The sequence below is a fragment of the Bos indicus genome, chromosome 16, assembly GCF_029378745.1.
Source record: "Bos indicus isolate NIAB-ARS_2022 breed Sahiwal x Tharparkar chromosome 16, NIAB-ARS_B.indTharparkar_mat_pri_1.0, whole genome shotgun sequence".
Taxonomy (NCBI): domain Eukaryota; kingdom Metazoa; phylum Chordata; class Mammalia; order Artiodactyla; family Bovidae; genus Bos; species Bos indicus.
Window position 1 is genome coordinate 67,057,879 of NC_091775.1, and position 20,470 is coordinate 67,078,348.

The 20,470-nt window shown below is 35.8% G+C and overlaps 1 protein-coding gene across 10 annotated transcripts in view; it reads left to right on the forward strand.

The window, feature by feature from the left end:
• Window positions 1-20,470, forward strand: part of SWT1 (SWT1 RNA endoribonuclease homolog) — a 113,006-nt gene that overhangs the window by 85,955 nt on the left and 6,581 nt on the right. For 7 of the 10 annotated variants that reach the window (XR_002182498.2, XM_019976671.2, XM_019976673.2 and 4 more), the window contains 2 exons: window positions 10,121-10,187; window positions 14,994-15,058. The exons of 1 other annotated variant lie outside the window; for it this stretch is intronic. Coding sequence is in view for 8 of the 9 variants with exons in the window: in XM_019976671.2 (XP_019832230.2) it covers window positions 10,121-10,187; window positions 14,994-15,058 (132 nt within the window). In the remaining variant the exon portion in view is untranslated. Of the gene's footprint in view, window positions 1-10,120; window positions 10,188-14,993; window positions 15,059-20,470 lie in introns of those variants that run through there. 2 more of the 10 variants (XM_019976678.2, XM_070768570.1) reach the window with 2 other exon arrangements.

Sequence of the window (20,470 nt, forward strand, 5' to 3'; positions counted from 1 at the left end):
GCAGAAGGGTTTTTAAGAAGCTGTTACCTTATCTGCTCTTCTGTAAGAGAGAAGTTAGTCTGTTATAACAGTTTCTGTTATAACCTATGGGTTCAGGGAGGGTTCCACTATCACAGCCACTTTATACTTTGGAAAGTAGGATTACAGGGATAATGTCATTGCCTAAGGTCATATGGTTTATACTTAGCAGAATGACCTATTGAAATTGGTCTTGGTCTAGAGAACTCACTTCTAAATACCCTAAACTTTCTGACTGAAAAATTTAAAGTTAATTATATTCAAGAGATATTTTTTTAGTTGGTTTCATAGAACTTTAGAAAATTTCTAAATTTAATTGAAAAGAACGTTGGTACTTCCCTGATGGTCCAGTGGTTAAGACTCAGTTCTCCCAAAGCACGGGGCCCCAATTCGAACCCTGGCGAGGGAACCAAGATCATATATGCCTCACAGGGTGGCCTAAAAAAGAATATTAAATAACCGACAAAAGTACAAAATATCTTTGCCTTAGAATTCAATTCACTTTCTTCTTCTGTTTTTCTAAATTTACCTTTTTCTACCTTTTATTTTTCTGAGAGGAGAATGAGTCTGCTTGGTTGAAATGAGTATCCCCAAAAGATTTTATTGGTAGATGGTCTTGTCCCAAGAGACAGTTTTTAACAAATGAAACAACTGGGGTAATAAAAGCAGGAAAGAAAACTGTCTAAGGTGATACTGCCGACAGACAGCATCACATAATTTGGAAGAGTGAAGACCTGTCTTAAAGCTTGAATAAAAATTTCCGTCTTATGGACCAGACTAGGTCAAGGTGAACTTAGCATCCATGTACTAATACGTGGGGCTTCCCTGGTGCTCAGACAGTGAAGAATCTGCCTGCCAGTGCAGGAGATCAAGGAAACCTGGGTTCGATCCTTGGGTCTAGAAGATCCCTAGAGAAGGAAATGGCTCCCCACTCCAGTATTCTTGCCTGGAGAATTCCATGGACAGAGGAGCCTGGTGGGCTATAGTCCATGGGGTCCCAAAGAGTTGGACATGACTGAGCGACTAACACACACACATACATACTCACACACACACACACACACACACACACACAGACCCAACACATTGGGTCATTCATAGAGAAAAAAATAGGTAAACTGGTTGTTTTGATGCATTTAAAAATAAATAATTTGCTTAAGTCTTTTACTTTGTAATGGATTGATTGTGTATCTTAGAAATGCCTTAGGATTTACAAAGCATACTTGGATTGGAAATAGTATTTCTAAGATTGAGAGGAGAAAGGAAAACAATGACTGTTTATTTTAGAGGATGAGTATACATGGTACCTTAGGTAGTACCAGAGGGATAATAGAGATATATGAAACTATCTTTAAGCCCAAGGGGCAAATGTGACACTAGAAATTTGAGGTGAACACCCACAAGAAAGAAGCCTGGGACACACTGGAAATTAGTAGAGAACAAAGGATAAAGGAAGAAACAGGATGAGAAGATCTAAGACATTTTTCTTTAAACAGTGTTAGAGTGCTTATGCTTTTTTAATTTGGCTAGTGCCTGTGTAGCCAGCATGGATTAACCCAGGTTAATATGCAGATCTGTAAAAGCAGACTGAAGGTGAATTACCAGAAAGACTGAAAAGTTTAAGAGATTTGGCAGCACTGGGAATTCCCTGGTAGTTCAGTGGTTAGGACTCAGCACTTGCACTGCCACCATCCAGGTTTGATCCCTGGTAGGGGAACTTATATTCTTGGAGCCATTTGGTACAGCCAAATTAAAAGAAAAAAGAAAAAAAAGAAAGGAGTTTCAAAAGAGAAGGAATCTTTAATAGTGTCATGTTTTACCAAGAGGCCAAAAAAAAAAACTGTCCATTAGATTGAGCAACATAGAAGTCATTGGTGAATTTGTTGGTGTTAATTTCATAAAAGTGTGGGGGCAGATGTTAATTATCAGTCGACCAAGGGGACTTTGAGATGAAGACTAGAAACAGCAGAAGGACATCGTGTAACTGTAGGAGATCACAAAGCCAAGGGAAGAGATTGTGTTTGAAATTTCCTTGAGAAAACAATGGGTCAAGTGAATATAAAAGTTAGATAATGTCAGTATAAATGTTTCTTAGATAATATGTGAAAAGATAAAGCCATTCATAATAAATAAACTCAGAGTTACAGCAAAAAAGGTAATTTTGTAATAATAATACATGAAGTATTCTTAACCCTTTCACTACAGTAATTCTTAAATCTCCCGGTTTCTCAGAAAGGCCTTTTTGCTAAGGTTTCCCTTCTTAAAAGTAAAATCATACAGTTTTTGTCCTTTTGTGACAGGCTTATTTCACTTAATGCAGTGTTTTCAAAGTTCATCCATGTTGGTCGCCTGTGTCAGAATTTCCTTTTTAAAGCTCAGTAAGTGTTAGTCACTCAGTCGTGTCCAACTCTTTGCAACCCCATGGACTGTAGCCCACGAGGCTGCTCCATCATGGAATTCTCCAGGCAAGAATACTGGAGTGGATAGCCATTCCCTCCTCCAGGGGATCCTCCTGACGCCCAGGAATAGAACCCGGGTCTCCTGCGTTGCAGGCAGATTCTTTACTGTCTGAGCACGAGGAAAGTGTATATACCACACTTTGTTTATCCATTGATTTTTTAAAATTTTATTTATTTTAATTGGAGGTTAGTTATTGTACAGTATTGTGATGGTTTTGCCATACATCAACATGAATCAGCCACAGGTATACATATGTCCCTTCATCCTGGATCCCCCTCCCACCTCCCTCCCCACCCCATCCCTCTGGGTTGTCCCAGAGCATTGACTTTGGGTGCCCTGCTTCTTGCATCAAACTTGACACTGGTCATCTGTTTTACATATGGTAATGCACGTGTTTGATGAACACTTAGGTTGCTTCTGCTCTTTGGCCCTTATGAGTATTACTGCTGTGAACGTGAACATACAGATATCTCTGTGAATCCCTGCTTTTGATTCTTTTGGAGGTATATCCAGAAGTTGAATTGCTGGATTATGTGGTAATTCTATTTTTAATTTTGTTGAGGAACCACATACTGTTTTCCATAGCAGTTACACCATTTTACATTCTCACCAGTGGTGCACTAGGGTTCCATTTTCTCCACATCCTCATCAATTCTTGTTATTTTATGTTTTTTTTTATTTTTTTAATAGTCATCAATCCTAATGAGTATGAGGTGTTATCTTGTGATTTGGTTTGCCTTCTTTTCATAAAAAGTCTAATGCATTTTAAAAGCTCTTTCAATCTTGATTAGTTAAATGTATGTATCACAATAGTTTTTTTACTCTTCAAATTTTTTCCTCAGAATTATTCTAAATAAAACATTTCTCTCATATTTTTGATCTGTTATAAACAATTTCTTTATTATAGGGAGACATGCTTATAATAAGGCAGTAGTAAAATTGTGTCACAGCCCTGATTGCATATATTGAAATCTTCCAGCAGTAAATGATGGAACCTCAGTCTTAGGTTTCTTTCACTCTTGGCTCTTATCTTGGCTCTACTCCTTCCTTTTGATCTAGAGAGATCTTATTTGCCATGTTACAGTGGAAAGATAAGTACCTGGTAATGAGGTGGGATTAATCAGCTAGGAAATAACATTCATAAGGTATTAGGAGTAACTATGATTGTTATACAGATTTAACTGCAGTATCTGGTCTTATAGTGGGCATCATACTCTTCAAAGACTTAGTTGTGAAGACTTAGTTAAGCGGTCTCAGCACTAAGTAGAAGAGGAATGAGCTAGTTTGTCACACTTCTGGCCCCTCGTAGTGTGTTGTTCGTGCTAAGCCTAGAACCGGCCCCCAGCAGCACCGTCTCAAGGAGTAAGGTTACTTTTTAGCAGGAAATACAATGCCATGAAGCAAAGCAAATAAAGTAGTTATTTTGCAATAAACTACTCAGAGAATTCCACATCAGTCTCACATTCTGGGAAGTGGTCCATCTTACTTCTAATCTTGAGATCTGTGGCTCCTCAAAGCTGAGCCAACAGTATTTAGGATGTCAGCTGTGTTCATTTGCTAGGGCTGCCATAAGGAAATAGTACAGACTTGGGTAGCATAAACAACTGAAATTTGCTTCCTTATAGTTTTGGAGGCTGAATCAAGCAATGCTGGCTGGGTTAGTGTCCTCAGAGGCCTCTTTCCTTGTCTTGCAAATGACTCTAAAGGAAAAACAGAACATAATTTATTTTGTTTAAATTTGTTTAAGTTGTTTAACTTTATTTATTTATTTTTTACCATTTTTAACTACATATGGTGTTCTTTTAAAATCTGAGACTGATGTATATCTCCCACTTACATAGCTGATTCCACCAAATTAACTATAGAAAACATGATTTTAATTTTGCTTGTAGTAAAGGACTCCAAAATACATACTCTTTTAAGATCCAAGACTTTTTTCCCCTGGTGAGTATGTCCTCATTGTTGATTTGATAAATTTTCACTCTGTTTATCAGTGATACTGCTTAAATTCATCAGCAGCAAAATTCAGTTTGCATGTCTCTGTATCAAAATAAGAGGAACATGGCTGGAGCTAGAGATTATCATACTAAGTGAAGTAAGTCAGACAGATAAAGGCAACTATTTTGAAGAAAAAGAACAGAGCTCAAGGGTCAAAATGATCTGAAGTTGAATCCTTGTTCCATCCATTTACTAACTCTGTCACCTAGACAGGTTAATTAACTTTTTTATATTTGTTTCCTAATCTAGAAAATGGAGTTAATAATAGTTGCTTTGTTAAATTGCAGAAATTAAAGGAGATAGCATTTGTTCCCTTTCTGGCACTGGTTAGATGCTCAGTAGTGTCCTCAATAATAATGTTGATTCACAGTAAAAAATAAGCCTTAAGTTGGTTCTTAGCTTTGGAGAATGTACAATGAGTTTTTAAAATAATGCTATAAACAAACATTTTTACTTTGTTTTAATTAACTTTTTTATTGTGGTAAAATACACATAGCATTACCATTTTTAAGTGTTCTTAAAAATGTATTAGGGCTTCCCTGGTGGCTCAGTGGTAAGCAATCTGCCTACAGTGCAGGAAATGACGGTTCAATACCTGGGTGGAGAAGATCCCCTGGAAATGGAAATGGCAACCCACTCCAGTAATCTTTCTTGGGAAATCCCATGGACAGAGAAGCCTGGCGGGCTACAGTCCGTGGGGTCGCAAAGTGTTAGACACAACTGAGTGCACATGTGCATAAAAATGTGTTAATGGAGTATTAAATATATTCATATTGTTGTGTAACCATCACCACATCCATAACCTAACTCTTTTCATCTTGTATAATTGAAACTCTGTTTCCATTAAATATAGTAACTTCTCCTTCTTCCTCCCAGCCCTTGGCAGCACCTGATTCCTGTCTATAATTTTGATTGCTCTAGGTATATACACAAAAGAATTGAAAATAATGTCTTGTTATCAAGCAAAGGGCTTGCTGCCCAAATTTGCATATAAGCCAATACTATGGCACCAGCTTTTGAGAAGAGAAAGGGCTTTATTGTGAGGTTTAACTGGCAAGGAAACAAGGAGGCATGGCTCTCAATTCTGTCTCTTCATTCTGGGGTTTGGTGGAATGCTCACGAGTTAGAAGAGGGTTGGTTTGCAGAAGCCCTGGAGGGGCAGGTATCCAAGGCAGGGCTTTGGAGCCTGTCCATTTGTGGTGAGATTAGGTTCAGCAGCTTCAGAACCAGATCTTCCTGCACCATGGACCCTGTACTTCTGACAGGGTTCTGGTCACATCTGGCCCTTTCATTCCGGGGAGGGGGAAAACTTTGGTTCTGGGTGTTACTTGAGGTCAAATTTTTCTCTTCTGAGAGTGCTTTGGCTGCATGACTTGTGGTTTTGTTCTGTTTGTCTCTGAAAAACAACTCAGTATCTTGTTAGAAACAGGATAGGGCCAGTTTGGGCTGGTTCTGCGATTATAGTCTCAAAGAGATATTTACATACCTATGCTCATACCAGTGTAAGTAATTCTTGTCCATAAATAGATAAGCAAAATGAGGTATGTACATACAATGGAATATTATTTAGCCTTAAAAAGGAAGGAAATTCTGACGGATGCTACAACATGGATAAACCCTGAGTGGCATGGAGAAGGAAATGGCAACCCACTCCAGTGTTCTTGCCTGGAGAATCCCAGGGACGGGGGAGCCTGGTGGGCTGACGTCTATGGGGTCACACACAGTCGGACACGACTGAAGTGACTTAGCAGCAGCAGCAGCATGGATGAACAGTGAGCTGAGTAAAATAAGTCATATAATTACATTTTAAGCTTATTTTTAATGTTCTTCAAACATGAAAAACTATTTAGAATATTATATTAATGTTAAACTGCCTTGCTAGCAAGGAACATAATTTATTCAGTTCTGTGGGATGTAAGTTATGATTTATAAATATCCATGAATATGCTGTGTCTTCTTTTGAATTTCTAGAGTTAGATATTAAACTTGACTATTCTAGACTTATTTCCCCACTCCTGAGTCTGATGCTTTACTTTTTCTATCTAGGAGGAAAGTTTTATTTGAATTTTTAAAATCCTTATTTAAAAATTAGTCCATTTTAATATGTTATTTGATTTTTAATTTTAGTCAGATTATTTTATTAACTTATTAAAATTTTTGAGTGGCATACTCTTTTTTTTTTTTCTTTAATGAGATGGGTAGATATTTATCTAATATTGGATGAGATGGAAATGAAGTTTGTTTAATTCAGATTAACATGCTGCTTGCTTAATGTTAATTGCTCATCGATGGAGAACTCAAAGTGCTTATGTGGTTAAGAGAACTTCTAGTGAATGTTGGTTCTGCTACTGACTTCCTTTGTGGCTTTGAGAAAGATCTAACAACTACAAAGATTTAGCGTTGGAATATACACAAAATAGTTTGCCAGAAGCATTTGATAAAAGGCAACTTAACTGGGTGGCGATTTTAAAAGACTATTTCATTTGACTTGATAAAAATCACTTAATGCAAGTTGTAAGGGTTATCCTTTTTTATTAGTGGATAAAAACATGGGGTCCAGAGTCAAACTAACAAAGATTTAGGTACCTACCACCACTCTGTAGTCTTGGGCAAGTGTTTTACAACCCTAAACCTTGGTTTCTATATCTGAAAACTGGTTTTCATAGCAGGTAATATTTATTTACATGTGCCAGGAATTCTGCTAAACATTTTAATTTTAGACACATTATTTTATTTGCTTCATATAATAACCTTATTCAGTAAATGCTACTTTCTCCTCATTTCACAGATGAGGAGCTGGGGTACAGAAAAGTAGGTAGCATGATTAACTTGGTTTGTAAATAATCTTCGAGCTACAGATTAAATCCTGCTTCAATCTGTTCCCCAATTCTGATTCCAAAATTCTAAAGTAAAATTTTGTGATTATAACAACTTGAGGATAGGCAGCCATGTCTTCTAATTTTTTTATATCACATAGCTCTTAGTATCATATACATTTGAGAGTATAGTATACATTTGATATGTATTTATTGATTGTTAGGAATTTCTCTTAGAAAACATGTAGATATATTTATAAAAATAATGGCCACTTTCTCTAAGGGCTAGTTCTTTCTATTATTCTTTTTAAAAGTTGCCACTGAAGGGTATTTTAGGACTTTCATTCTAAGACTCTTTTGTCTTCATGCTGGTATTTTTTAAAAACAAATAAGAAAGCTATAGAGAAGGCTGACCTCTCAAGAATTTTTGTGTGGGGAATAAGGCATAAAAGTCCATAAACCATTTTTCTCCATTTCATTTTTTTGTGTATTTTCAACAAACTGTACTTCCAGTTAGTAAAAGATGGCAATTTTTGTTTATACCAGGCCAAATTCCATTCTCATAAACTCAGAGTTCATTGGCCTTATTAAAGTCTAAAAGCCCTAATTGAGTATATTTTAATAAAGATTATCTACTCAATTTGGGGCTGTTTACCTCAGAACATTTTTTAAGAGTAGCATTTAAGAGTAGTAGGTTTCATAACAAATCCTACAACATATATCCTTGTTTTTAAAAATAGCATTATAATTTTATTCTGATTATATCAATAATATATCTGTGAATGATGCTGACATCCCAGTAACCCTTTCCTCGTTAGAAGGTAATTCTGTGTTATTTTGTCAAATAGTTGAGTATTTAAGTTTGTACAATGTAGATCATTGTACATTTCAGTAAATTTATTTATAAAATCATTGAATTATTAAAGTGAGTGAATTTTATGGTATGTAAACTGTACCTCAGTAAAACTGTTAAAAAATATAACCATGCCAGTTGACAATTTTTTCAGTTTTTTGCTAATTGGAAAACTAGGATGATGTAATTATTTTCTTTATTTCTTCTTTATTTCTATTTTCTTTCATACTGTGGCTATGGTTTGTTGCTATAGATAAATAACTGATTTACCTAAAACTAATTTTTTTATAAAGTATTTCAGGACAGAGAAATGTTTACTTTATTCTCTGGCAAAGAGCATACTTTCTTTTCTAATATAAGCTTGAAATTTATAAGACTCTTAGAAAACATGTTGTTTCATTTATTTTTTTAACTCTTTTATGGACAGTTTGGATTATTTCCAAAGTTATAAAAAAGAATGGGTGTAAATTACTCCATGTTGCTGATTGTTTGTTTACACTAGTTACAAAATTGGAACACATTATTTTTTCCATTGCTTTTGTAAAACATTGGTTTAACTTATCTATATAGCTTTGTTCTCATTTTAAAAAACAAAGTACTTATGGACCCTTTCCAATGTATTTATTGTCTGCTTTTTCTTTCTTTTGGGTTTTGATATTATTTATATTTTAAAATTAACTTGTTAGGAGAGTAACTTTTTCCGTGAAACTTATTTTTAGGAAGATGTTTGTATGTTCTTAAAGATATTCTGCGTGTGTCTTCTCCAAAGGAGTATGATCCATTTTAAAATTTTACTATATCCTGAAAAATTATTTTATGAAAGCGATCTTGCAAGTCTAATAAGAGCCAACTTTTTAAGATCTAATTAAGATGTTATTGAGATCAGTTAACTAATATTTGACAACATCAAGCATTGGTGAGGATGTGAAGGCCAAGAGACATTGTTGTAATTAAAAGGCACTTAGAATTTAAGAATTAATTGGGGTGGCTTGATTTCTCATTAGTTAAATCATCGTGTACTTATTCTGTGGCTTGAAACTATTAGACATTAGATGATGATAATAGTTGTCATTGTTACTCTTTTATATGTACCAATATATAGTGCTTGCTGTGTTATCAGACACTGTCATCAAGACTTTACTTATAGTAACTTGTTTAATTCTCACTATGATCCTATGAAGTAAAGACTACTACTTTCCTTGTTTAACAGATAAGGAAAATAAGTCACACAGAACTCACTCAAAAACACAGATCCCCAGGTAGACATTGCTCTTAACCACTTTACCATAATATGAGGACTGCTTTCCTTTTCTTTTTTAAAAGAAATAAAAGATTGTTCATCTTGAAAGAATTAAAAAGTACTTAGAGTAAAAAAATGAGAATTAATACTTTACTGCTAGAAGGATGAGTGTTATTTCCAGTGACTGACAGAGTCTGATTACTGATGCTTTTTCATAGACTGCTAAGCAGTTAGTTCAGACAGTATTATTTGAATTTAGTCACATAATCTTTATTAGTATTTTTTAATGTGTATGGTAGTTTATATCACTTGTCTATTTGCATTGGTTGCATTTTTTTGTGGGAAATCTTTATCTGCTGCTTAAAAGATAAGGAGTATAAATATACTTCACATCGCATCTAACTTTTGAAAAATCTGTATCACTGTAACTCAAAATATGAACTGTAATTTCACATAAGAATGCTAATAGTTGTTGATTAATTGATGACATATTAATATAAGTAAATAAAAATATTATAATTGATATTTGTTGAAGTAAGCACATGGTTTATAACTTTAGTTGATAAATAGAACCCAAAAAAGGTTGTAAACATTTTAATAAGCTTATTATACATACTGAGAATAAAGTCTCTCTCTCAGTATAAATATGTTTTGGGAGAAAAGTTCAAGCTATTGTTTTGTTTTTTTCTTAAATCAATTCATTCCCCCCTCCTTTGTTTATATTTTATTTTTTAGGATTTTGGCCCCCAACAGTAATTATCAGGATATTGAGACCCTCTATAACTTCCTAATCAAGTATGAGGTAGGAAAAATATTTTTAAATGTTTATCATATTTCCATTATAATCAAGTTTTAATATAAACAAACAGAGGTGTTCTAAAATGGAATGCTATTTAATTGCTGTTTACTTTAAATTCTTAAATGCCACAAAAGTTTGCCCCCGACATTCATTTTTTGTGTTTCATTCTCTTAAGTGAGCACATGTAGTAGAGACCTATATTAATACAACACGGAGCTGTTTCCCATCAGGGACGCTGTTGGTGTGCTGGATAGGGCATTTCTGCATTGTGTGGAACGTTGCAGGATGCTTCAACATCTCTGATCCTCAGATACTAAACGCCAGTACTCTCTCAGTCATTGTGACAACCAAAAATACCCTCCCACCGCACCCAACTCATATACCCAGATGGCCCCTAAGGAGGACGAACCACCTCCGGTTGAGCACCACTGATTACTGAAAAGGAAAGCTATAATTTAGTTTTCTCCATAGCAGCAGCATAGACCCTGGAATTAAAGCTCTGATGAGGCTCCAGTGTGTTTTGTAAATTAATCTTCGTGCTTTTCTTATCCTTGTTGATCCAAGGAAAGTATTCTGTTGATCTTCAGTTTTGTTTGCCTAAAGTTCTTTGCCCATGTGCGCATATATTCTTTCCTTTTTGAGGGTGTGTGTGTTTAATTTTTAAAACACTCTAAATATAGGAATATGACATATATTCACGTGTCACTTTTCTTGTGAAGTTGAACATCTTTATATGTGTTTCTTTGCTTTTATTCCTGATTAGCTCTTCAACTTTTTTTTTTCTTAATTTAAAAAATTTTTACAATTTTCAATGCCATTCTCCCAAATCTTCCCACCCTCTCCCTCTCCCACAGAGTCCATAAGACTGTTCCATACATCAGTGTCTCTTTTGCTGTCTCGTACACAGGGTTATTGTTATCAAAACTAATACAATTATGTAAAGTTTAAAAATAAAATAAAATTAAAAAAAAAATTTTTTTTTAGTTTGGCTCTGCTGGGTCTTTGTTGAAGTGCAAGGGCTTTCTCTAGTTGTGGTGCCCCGGCTTCTCATTGTGGTGGCTTCTCTTGTTACAGAGCATGGGCTGTAGAGCACAGGCTCCGTAGTTGAGGCTCATGGGCTTAGTTGCTCCGAAGCATGTGGAATCTTCCTGGAGCAGGGATCAAACCCGTGTACCCTGCATTGGTGGGTGATTCTTAACCACTGGAACACCAAGGAAGTCCTCTGTAACTTTTTTATGCCACATCTTACATTAAGAACCTAGTGTTGAAGAACACAGACTCTGAAGTCAAACTAGTCATGTTCAAATGTTGGTTCTGCCGCCAGTTAAGAGTATAATCTTAGAAGAGTTATCTGATTGTCCTTGTCTCAGTTGCCCCATCTTAAAATGAGAATAACATAAGTAGATAAACTACAGCTATTCATTAAATAAGACTAAATAACTTAATATATATAAAGTGCTCCAAACAGTACCAGGCACAAAGTAAGTGTTCAGTAAGTGTTACTTCTCTTATTTAAGGAACGAATGGTGTTTATATGTACCTTTTAAAAGTTACCCTTAATATGTTCAGTTCAGTTGCTCAGTTGTGTCCATCTCTGTGGCCCCATGGACTGCAGCACGCTAGGCTTTGCTATCCATCAACTCCCGGAGCTTACTCAAACTCATGACCATTGAGTCGGTGATGCCATCCAACCATCTCATCCTCTGTCATCCCCTTCTCCTTCTGCCTTCAGTCTTTTCCAGTATCAGGGTCTTTTCCAAGGAGTCAGTTCTTCACGTCAGGTGGCCGAAGTATTGGACTTTCAGTTTCCAGCATCAGTCCTTCCAATGAATAAATATTCAGGACTGATTTCCTTTAGGATTGACTGGTTGGATCTCCTTGCAGTCCTAGGGACTCTCAAGAGTCTTCTCCAACACCACAGTTCTTAATGCTGTATAAGCACTTTATGTGATTATTAAGATAATTTCCTCTTTTGAGATGACTTGATGAAATAATTATTTCATCATGCTTTCTGAATTTCAGTCCAATAAAAATTTATTTGGAGAAACAATTGGACAATTTTAAAATCACATCCTGGAAAAATCTGATATATAGGTCTTCTGGGGGTTTAGTACTTTCTATTGCTGAGAGCATTGGGAGAAAATACCCAATTTGTTATTTATAAGAATATGTGGATCTGAGTCCCAGATTTTTAAAGTTATTTCTATTAGCTGAACTTCGTCCCCAATACCAATTATTACATTGGATGTATTTGTCTCATAAACAGTGATAGGGACAATCTAAATTTTTTAAGATGTTTGACTGTTACTATACTTAAACCTTTGCTTTGATTTTTTTAAGAATTAAGAATAATATGACCATTTCTCATATTTGGCACTCACTGTTAACACTACAACTAAGAGTTAATGATACCAATTCCATTTTACAATCATAACTCTTAATGTTTACTGACAGGGGTATCTTTTAGTTATTTGTTTTCTGGGAATTAAAATTATACACTTAAGCACAGAAATGATACTTAATAGTGTAATTTAAAACTTCCAAATATGACTAATTTAAAATATCTTGTATCAAAACTCAGGAAGGTAGTGAAATGATATATTTCAGGCTAGAACTGTGATGTATGTCATGAATCTGTGTTTTAGGTTTCCTTTAGTAGTAGGTTCACTGCCTACCTTAGAAGTCATCTACTACAACCTGGAGTCACATCACCCCAGCCATGTTCTGGGATAAGGGTCTAAATAGATATGGGTGATTGTTTTCAAAACTACAGATAAATCAGATAGTTTGTTTTTTTTTTTCCTAAAAATCTACTAATGGCTTTAAGAACTTGTTTGTATTTATATTATGTCAAGTTCAAAATCAGTTCTTCAGCTGATTTTTCTCAACAGTTGGTAGAGAATAGATTATTCTTTTTATCTTATGATCAAAGATCTGCAGTGTTGACTGTTGACATTTGCTGGCCTAAGTCTGGATACATTTATAGGTCCCAGCATGTTGGGGCAATAGTGAAAATATCAAAGACCCTTGAGATCATCAGGGCAGAACATGTAGAAAAATAGGAATCGAACTGGTTGATAAGTTAACTCTAAATGTATATCTTAAAACATTTTTAGAAGATTATTTTAATAAAAATTATAAAGTACCTAAAAATCATGATAAATAATATACCACTTTCTTAAATCATTAAATATAATAGTAAATATTATGCATAATTAAATAACATTTTCAGCAAAAATTGAAGATTATATATATTTCAAATTTATATTTAAAAACTATGTGTTTTTAACTTTTAGTGAATGGAACATTTTCTATACAGATATGTTGAATTTGTTATAAAAATACTGAAAGAAGCTCATGGAACTTTTGCAAATAAGCAATACCCTAAACTCTACAGGAGACTTTCATGATATAAATCTTTAAAGTAGTGTTAAGTCAATGTAGGAACAAAAATTTTTCCTCATCAAAAATGCATATGCTAATAATAACATAAGTATTTTTAAAAGTAAAGTGAAAAGAAGATAGTTTCATTTAGTTTCCCTTCACTAATTCAGAATTTCTAGAAAGTTAGACACTATGTTATTTCTTGAGTAATCTGGGGCTAAGGGCTAAGTCGCTTCAGTCATGTCTGACTCTTTGCGACCCTATGGACTGTAGCAGCCCCCCTCAGGCGCCTCTGTCCATGGGATTTTCCAGGCAAGAATACTGGAGTGGGTAGCCATTTCCTTCTCCAGGGGGTCTTCCTGACCGAAGGATTGAACACCTGTCTCTTGTGTCTCCTGCATTGGCAGACGGGTTCTTTATCACTAGTGCCATCTGGGAAGCCCCCCTTGAGTAATCTGTTAAAAAGAATTTCCTTCTACAAATTTCCAGATTCTTCTTTGCAACATAAATAAAATATTGCCTAAATCAGTGGTAAGCCTCAAGAAATATAGGAATCCTTCACTGTGTTCTCCACATGTGCCACAAAAAGTTTTTGTATGATGAAGGACTTTTATTTTTACAGTATTATAAATTATGAATTATAATAGGTATTTATAAACTGAAACATAGTCATTTAAATATGTAGACGTTGATAGTCGGAAAAACATATTTCTTTAGAAAATGTCTATAAATCATCCATTTCCCAAAACAGATAGATTTTTCCACACAGTTTATTACCTTAGTGTTTAAAGTTATTCAGAAATAACTTCCAGAAGGGTCACCCGTAGTATTCAAATGTTGTTAGAGTTGACTACTTAACTTTTTCTTTCAGCTTGAATTAATTCTAATGTTCATGAAATGAACAAGATGTGGCTGATTCTGCTTACAACAGCCTACCTGTATGACCCAGATCTACTTTAGCTTTAGGTATAGGTATTAAATGTTAACAATTTATATACTTTTCCCAGAAAATAAATATTGAATAAGTATATTAGGGCTAGGCTAATTGATGCATGAAATCTGCTGATAAGAGCCAGTAATAGTAGAATTTAGTGTTGCATATATTATACACATTTTTTTTCTGTCCATTTGATCTCTAAAGTGATCATCTGCTTTCTTGGGAGTCCCACAAATCCCAGGACCATCTCACTTCTTCTGGTTCTGTTAACAGATTAAGTTGTAACAATAGGACTAATATTTTTACACATAGTTCAGTGTTACGTGTTATGTTCACTGAACTTCTAATTGTTATTATTTAGTCCTTTTTTATGCAAAAGCAAAAACTTGACATTCTCCTCCTTCAGAATATGAGACATTCTAATTGTGCTCTCACCTTTCATTTGACTTAATATGCATTTTTAATAGCTATATTTTGATTCTTTTCAGGTAAATAAAAATGTCAAATTTACTGCCCAGGAACTTTATGATTGTGTTTCACAGGCTGAGTATCGGTAAGTCATATATGTATGTATAGTCATATATATTGGAGAAGGCAGTTGCACCCCACTCCAGTACTCTTGCCTGGAAAATCCCATGGACGGAGGAGCCTAGTAGGCTGCAGTCCATGGGGTCGCTAAGGGTTGGACACGACTGAGCAACTTCACTTTGACTTTTCACTTTCATGCATTGGAGAAGGAAATGGCAACCCACTCCAGCATTCTTGCCTAGAGAGTCCCAGGAATGGGGGAGCCTGGTGGGCTGCTGTCTATGGGGTCACACAGAGTCGGACACGACTGAAGTGACTTAGCAGTAGCAGCAGTCATATATATATGTATGTAGATATATCAGAGTGACCTGCTCTTGCCATGTATAGCACTAACTTGGTGGTGGTGAAGGATTCTTTTTATGTCTTCACTATACTGTGTTTTTTTTTAGCTTTTATAAATATGAAATAGTTCATACATATAAAAAAATTGTCATATAAAAAAACTGTGTGTGTATATATGTATGCACATAGCAAGTTTAATTTTTAAAGTAAATTCTCAAGTTTAGGGATGTCAAGGCTCTTTTATATTTTTCAAAAATATTGAAGACCCACCCCTAAGAGCTTTTGCTTATGTGGGTTTTATCTATCTATATAGAAATTAGAATTGAGAAATTTCTAATATTTATTCATTTAAATAGGCTGTGTACAGTTTTCTCTGTTCATCTGGCATTTTCCACTAATGAAATCATATATAAGAAAATAGGAAATTTTTGTTGTGCTCAAATTGTTTTTTAATGTATCAATGCTGTTACAATAAATTGTGTTCAAAACAAGAACTTTAGCAGAACTGACTGTATTCTCATTGCTGTGTGATATGCCAGTGTATCACTTCACCAGTTTATTTGCCATTTATAATTTGCAGATATATTTGTGTAGCTACAGAATTGTATGAGTGGACACAATGACAGAGTTAACTATCAAGGTGGTTCTACTGGTAAAACTCTAGATTCATAAATATGTTTGATGATATCAAGACACTAGAACTGATACTCATACACAAATGTTACCAGGCAGCATAACTGAAAATTCACTCATTCACTTGATTAAAATAAGTTTTCTAAGAAAATCTGAAGTCAGTTAGGCATGCATCATCTGTTATAGCTGAGGATGAAAATGATTTTTTACCCTGATCTTCAGACTACCAGTTAATCAGTTATGTTCTTATTTATGGGCTTCCGTGGTGGCTCAGCGGTAAAGAATCCATCAGCCGTTGTAGGAGACATGGGTTCAATCCCTGGGTTGGGAAAATCCCCTGGAGAAGGAAATGGCAAACTACTCCAGTATTCTTGCCTGGAGAATTCCATGGACAGAGGAGCCTGGTGGGCTACAAGTCCATGGGATCACAAAAGAGTCAGACATGACTCAGCAGCTAAACAACAATCAACAACTCTTACTTATAGATTGTTACAGATAATCTACGTTTAAAGGTTTGTATACTTGAGATTTGGATTAAAAATATAATGTCTTCCAGTCTTAGTGATATTTTTGAAGGTGTATAAAGCTCCGTATATAACTTGGAGGGCAGAGTCCCTTACAGGATGGTTCCATTCAAATGTCTAAAATTATTTTGACTTCAGCTTACTGTTTAAATATTTGGGAAGTTTTTTTGGTTTGTGTTGGAGAGGGAAAGGATGCAAGTGTCAAACTTAAATGTTCAAAGTTAAAGTAGTAGTACCTATTTTTCTTTGTTTTCTTTGCCCTTACAATGCCAAGAATTTGAACTATGATATTAATTAATAAGCTCCCTCTTATATCCTGAAAGGATGATTTTAAAGAGAAATCCAATATGTCTAATGTCTTGAATGCATTGGAAAATGGCAGTTGCTGTTCAAGTGGGCTTTTAAAGTTAATAGCTTTTAGATTTGTTACTCTGTTGTTTTTTAAAATTATTTGCTATATTTTCAGTGAATGGTACCTCCCATATGAACCTCTGCTATACTCCACAGCTCAGTTTTCAAGTAAGTTGCCAGAAGACAGAGGTTCTTTTTGTTTCAGTAGTTCATACTAGACGCAGAGCCAAATGCAATAGATAAGAGGTAGCAAAGCTTCCCTGTGACTCCGAAGTGAAAACGCAAGAATGATTTAACTTCACTATATTAAGAAAAACAATTACTTAGAATGTCTGACTTTGGTAATCTTTGTTTTTGATTTGTGACGTGTTGTGAAGGAAGAGGCTGTTGGTGTGTCAACATCAAATTTATTGCAATAGGGAATAAATTCAGGAGCTCAAGAAGAAAACTATTTTATAGGTTCTGATAAGGCAGGTAATTAAGGTTTCTCATTGAAAGTGGCTTGGACCAAAATTTGAATTCCATGACACAGCAGAGCCTTGGTGTGCCTGTGTACACATCAGTCAGTGTTTTCTCTCTTCTGTAGTTTGTAGATTCTTTGTCCTAGCTTTCGCTCTTGCCAGTGGGGTCTGAGCACTGCTTACCCTGCACAGATGAGGAGTTTGCTCAGAAAATCCAGGATGGTAAATTAATAAGATTATCAAGTAAATTACTAAATAAATATCTTGTGTGATATCCTCTATTGATACATATATGAAAAATAAGTTAGGAATAGTGTTTAATTCACTTTGCTTGACCTATAAATTCTTGACAGAATGTTCTGGCATGTTTACAAGACAAGTCCCTAAGGTCATTTTTCCTGTGTGAAATGCACATTGGTTTGTGACATTAGGGGTATATCCAAATAATATGCTGCCTAAGGCACGAGTATCAGGAACAACTTTGTTTTCCTTATGGCAAGAGCTTTCCGGAATTACTGCTTTCTGAACGCCAGGGATCAGCTCTGTGGTAGTATCACATTAGAGCTCTGGTTCTCTGAAGTGTGGTTCCTGGAGCTGAGTGTTAGCACCGTCTGGGAACTTGCAAGAAATGCACTCTAAGACTCTAGCCCAGACTTTCTGAGTTATATGTACTACATTGTATTCCATTTTCCCTTTACTTGAGATGCACATTGCAAGTATTTAGAAACATTAAGAGAGCTGTAAAGCAATATCCATTGTACTCTTTTTCTTGTACCTAGAAAGGATTTTGGAAAAAGTATTGGAGGTAGGGCACTTCAATTCACTACTGCCATGCCACTTTGACAAAATTAGCTATGGAAATGAATCAGAACTGCTGCAGTTATTGTTTATTGATTTGATCAAATTTCTGCTTATTTTGACCCATCTGAGATTTGGTCAAAGTTAATTTCAGACTCATAATAGGATGATTTAGAAAATCAGTGGCAGTTCTGTAGAAATTTCATGAACAGTACAGAATTGCAGAACTAGAAGCAATCTCCAGTCTTTAGCTTTGTTCCAGAAAGGATTAGGAGTTGGGATTGTTTAGTTTGGCAAAGAAATAGGACCACCTGTAAGGGACATAAAATATCTGTACTCTTGGAGGAAACAGGGACAACAACTTCTTGTTTTGTTTTAATTTAGGCAAACAGCTTATAGATTTTTTTTTTTTAAGCCCAGTGTAAAGAAAGAACTTTCTAGCAATTAAGAGATATCAGAATAGGTATTAGGCTTTCTCTCAGTTGTAAATGTCTCATCAGCGAGAGGTGGAAGCTAAGGTGAGAGAAGTCATTGGAGATGCTACAGAACAGTAGGCAAAAGTGTTAAGCAGTGTCTAATATTCTGCTGTTCTGCTTCTAATCCACTGAGGAAAGGACTCAAAAGTCCTATCATCATAGTCTGGTATTGGCCAAACACACATGATGCTGTGTTTGGTCGATACTAGAAAAACATTTGATACTTGCCTCAGCATCAATGACAACTTGATGCAGGAAGCAAAATCTGTAGGTGATAATCCATCGTCAGAATGCTGCCTCACACAAATAAAGAAACTACATGCCACCAGGATGAAAGAGGGCATAAGGGCTCACCTCTTAACTAGGAGAGGGGGGGAAAAGAGAAGGAAGAAAGAAGAAGAGACGCCGAAATAGATGGTAAGTCTAGTTACTAAAAGAGTTTTTTTCCACATGTAGAATAAGTAATCAAGAACAGGAATAGGGACCTACCCTTTTTATTTCACTTTTAAGTTTATAGGAAAACATTTTACATCTCTCTATTTTGGATCTCTTAGAGTCTTCCGAAAATCATTTTCTGAGTAGTTGTAAAGAACTGGCAAGAACATAACACTGATTTTAAGCACTCTAAATGTAGGAAAAGGTCTAGAGTAACAGAGTCAAAAGTCAGGTTTCAATCAGCCTCACTGCACATTTTCAGGAAGTGAGGCCTCTCCAAAATATAGTGTATTTAGTATACTTTGCTGCCACTGTTAACTCATCCTATCCCTTCAGTTCTGACTCACTTCTTTTCCCTTTGTGCCCTGCATCAGGGGATCCAGGCGTGGGGGAGGAGGGGTAGTGTGCAAAGGTTGCTAGGAGTCCTTCCCAATACCCTGGAGGTGGCTCAGAGCAATCTTAGAAACCAAAGACGTAACAGCAGTGTGCATGCTGCTTAGTTGCTCAGTTGTATCTGACTCTTTGTGGCCATTTGGACAGACTCCTCTGTCCATGGGATTTTTCAGGCAAGAATACTGGAGTGGATTGCCATTTCCTCCTCCAGGGGATCTTCCCAACCCAGGGATCGAACCTGCATCTTCTGAGTCTTCTGCCTTCAGGCAGAATGTTTACCCACTGAGCCACTGGGGGCTTCCCAATAACCGTGTAACTTTCATAATAAAAATAACTGCTGTTTTCTGACGCAGTACTGGATACTGGGTATTCTTTGTGAACTTATGCAGACGACCTCTCAGTAGATTTAAATAGGTTTTCAGGGGATTTGAACTCTTAACACCATGTGTAATGGGTTGGTGCTCTAACTGATGACTCAGCGATCCCACAGTTAATAGGCCTCCTGTCAGCTTTTGAGATTCAGCTAAGCTTAATGTTAGATACAGTTGTGAGTAGTTGGGGCAAATATCAGGCATTTGCGACCTCCTTTCTCACTTCTGGTTTAGAGTAGTTAACTAGTATTCATCTGTTAATGGCTAGGTGATCGATTCTCCTTAAGAGTCGAAGCTGCCAACTTCCTGTTCCTGTCCAGTGTCTGTTCCTGTCCTCTTAGAACCCACTAGTCTTGCTGTCCTTTAACTCCCAAACCAAATAAAACAAAAATATGTGATCTACTCTACAGTGTTCTTATTGGCAGCAGGTCTTCCTTGGAAACCATTATTCATGATTTCAGTAATATCCCCGAGATCATCTCCATGATAACTATCTAACAATTGCATTACTAAGTTGTTTATCCTGCCACGTTGTTTGGTTCATTGGAAGGACTGATGCTGAAGCTGAAACTCCAATACTTTGGCTGGCCACCTGATGTGAAGAACACACTCATTGGAAAAGACCCTGATGCTGGGAAAGATTGAAGGTGGGA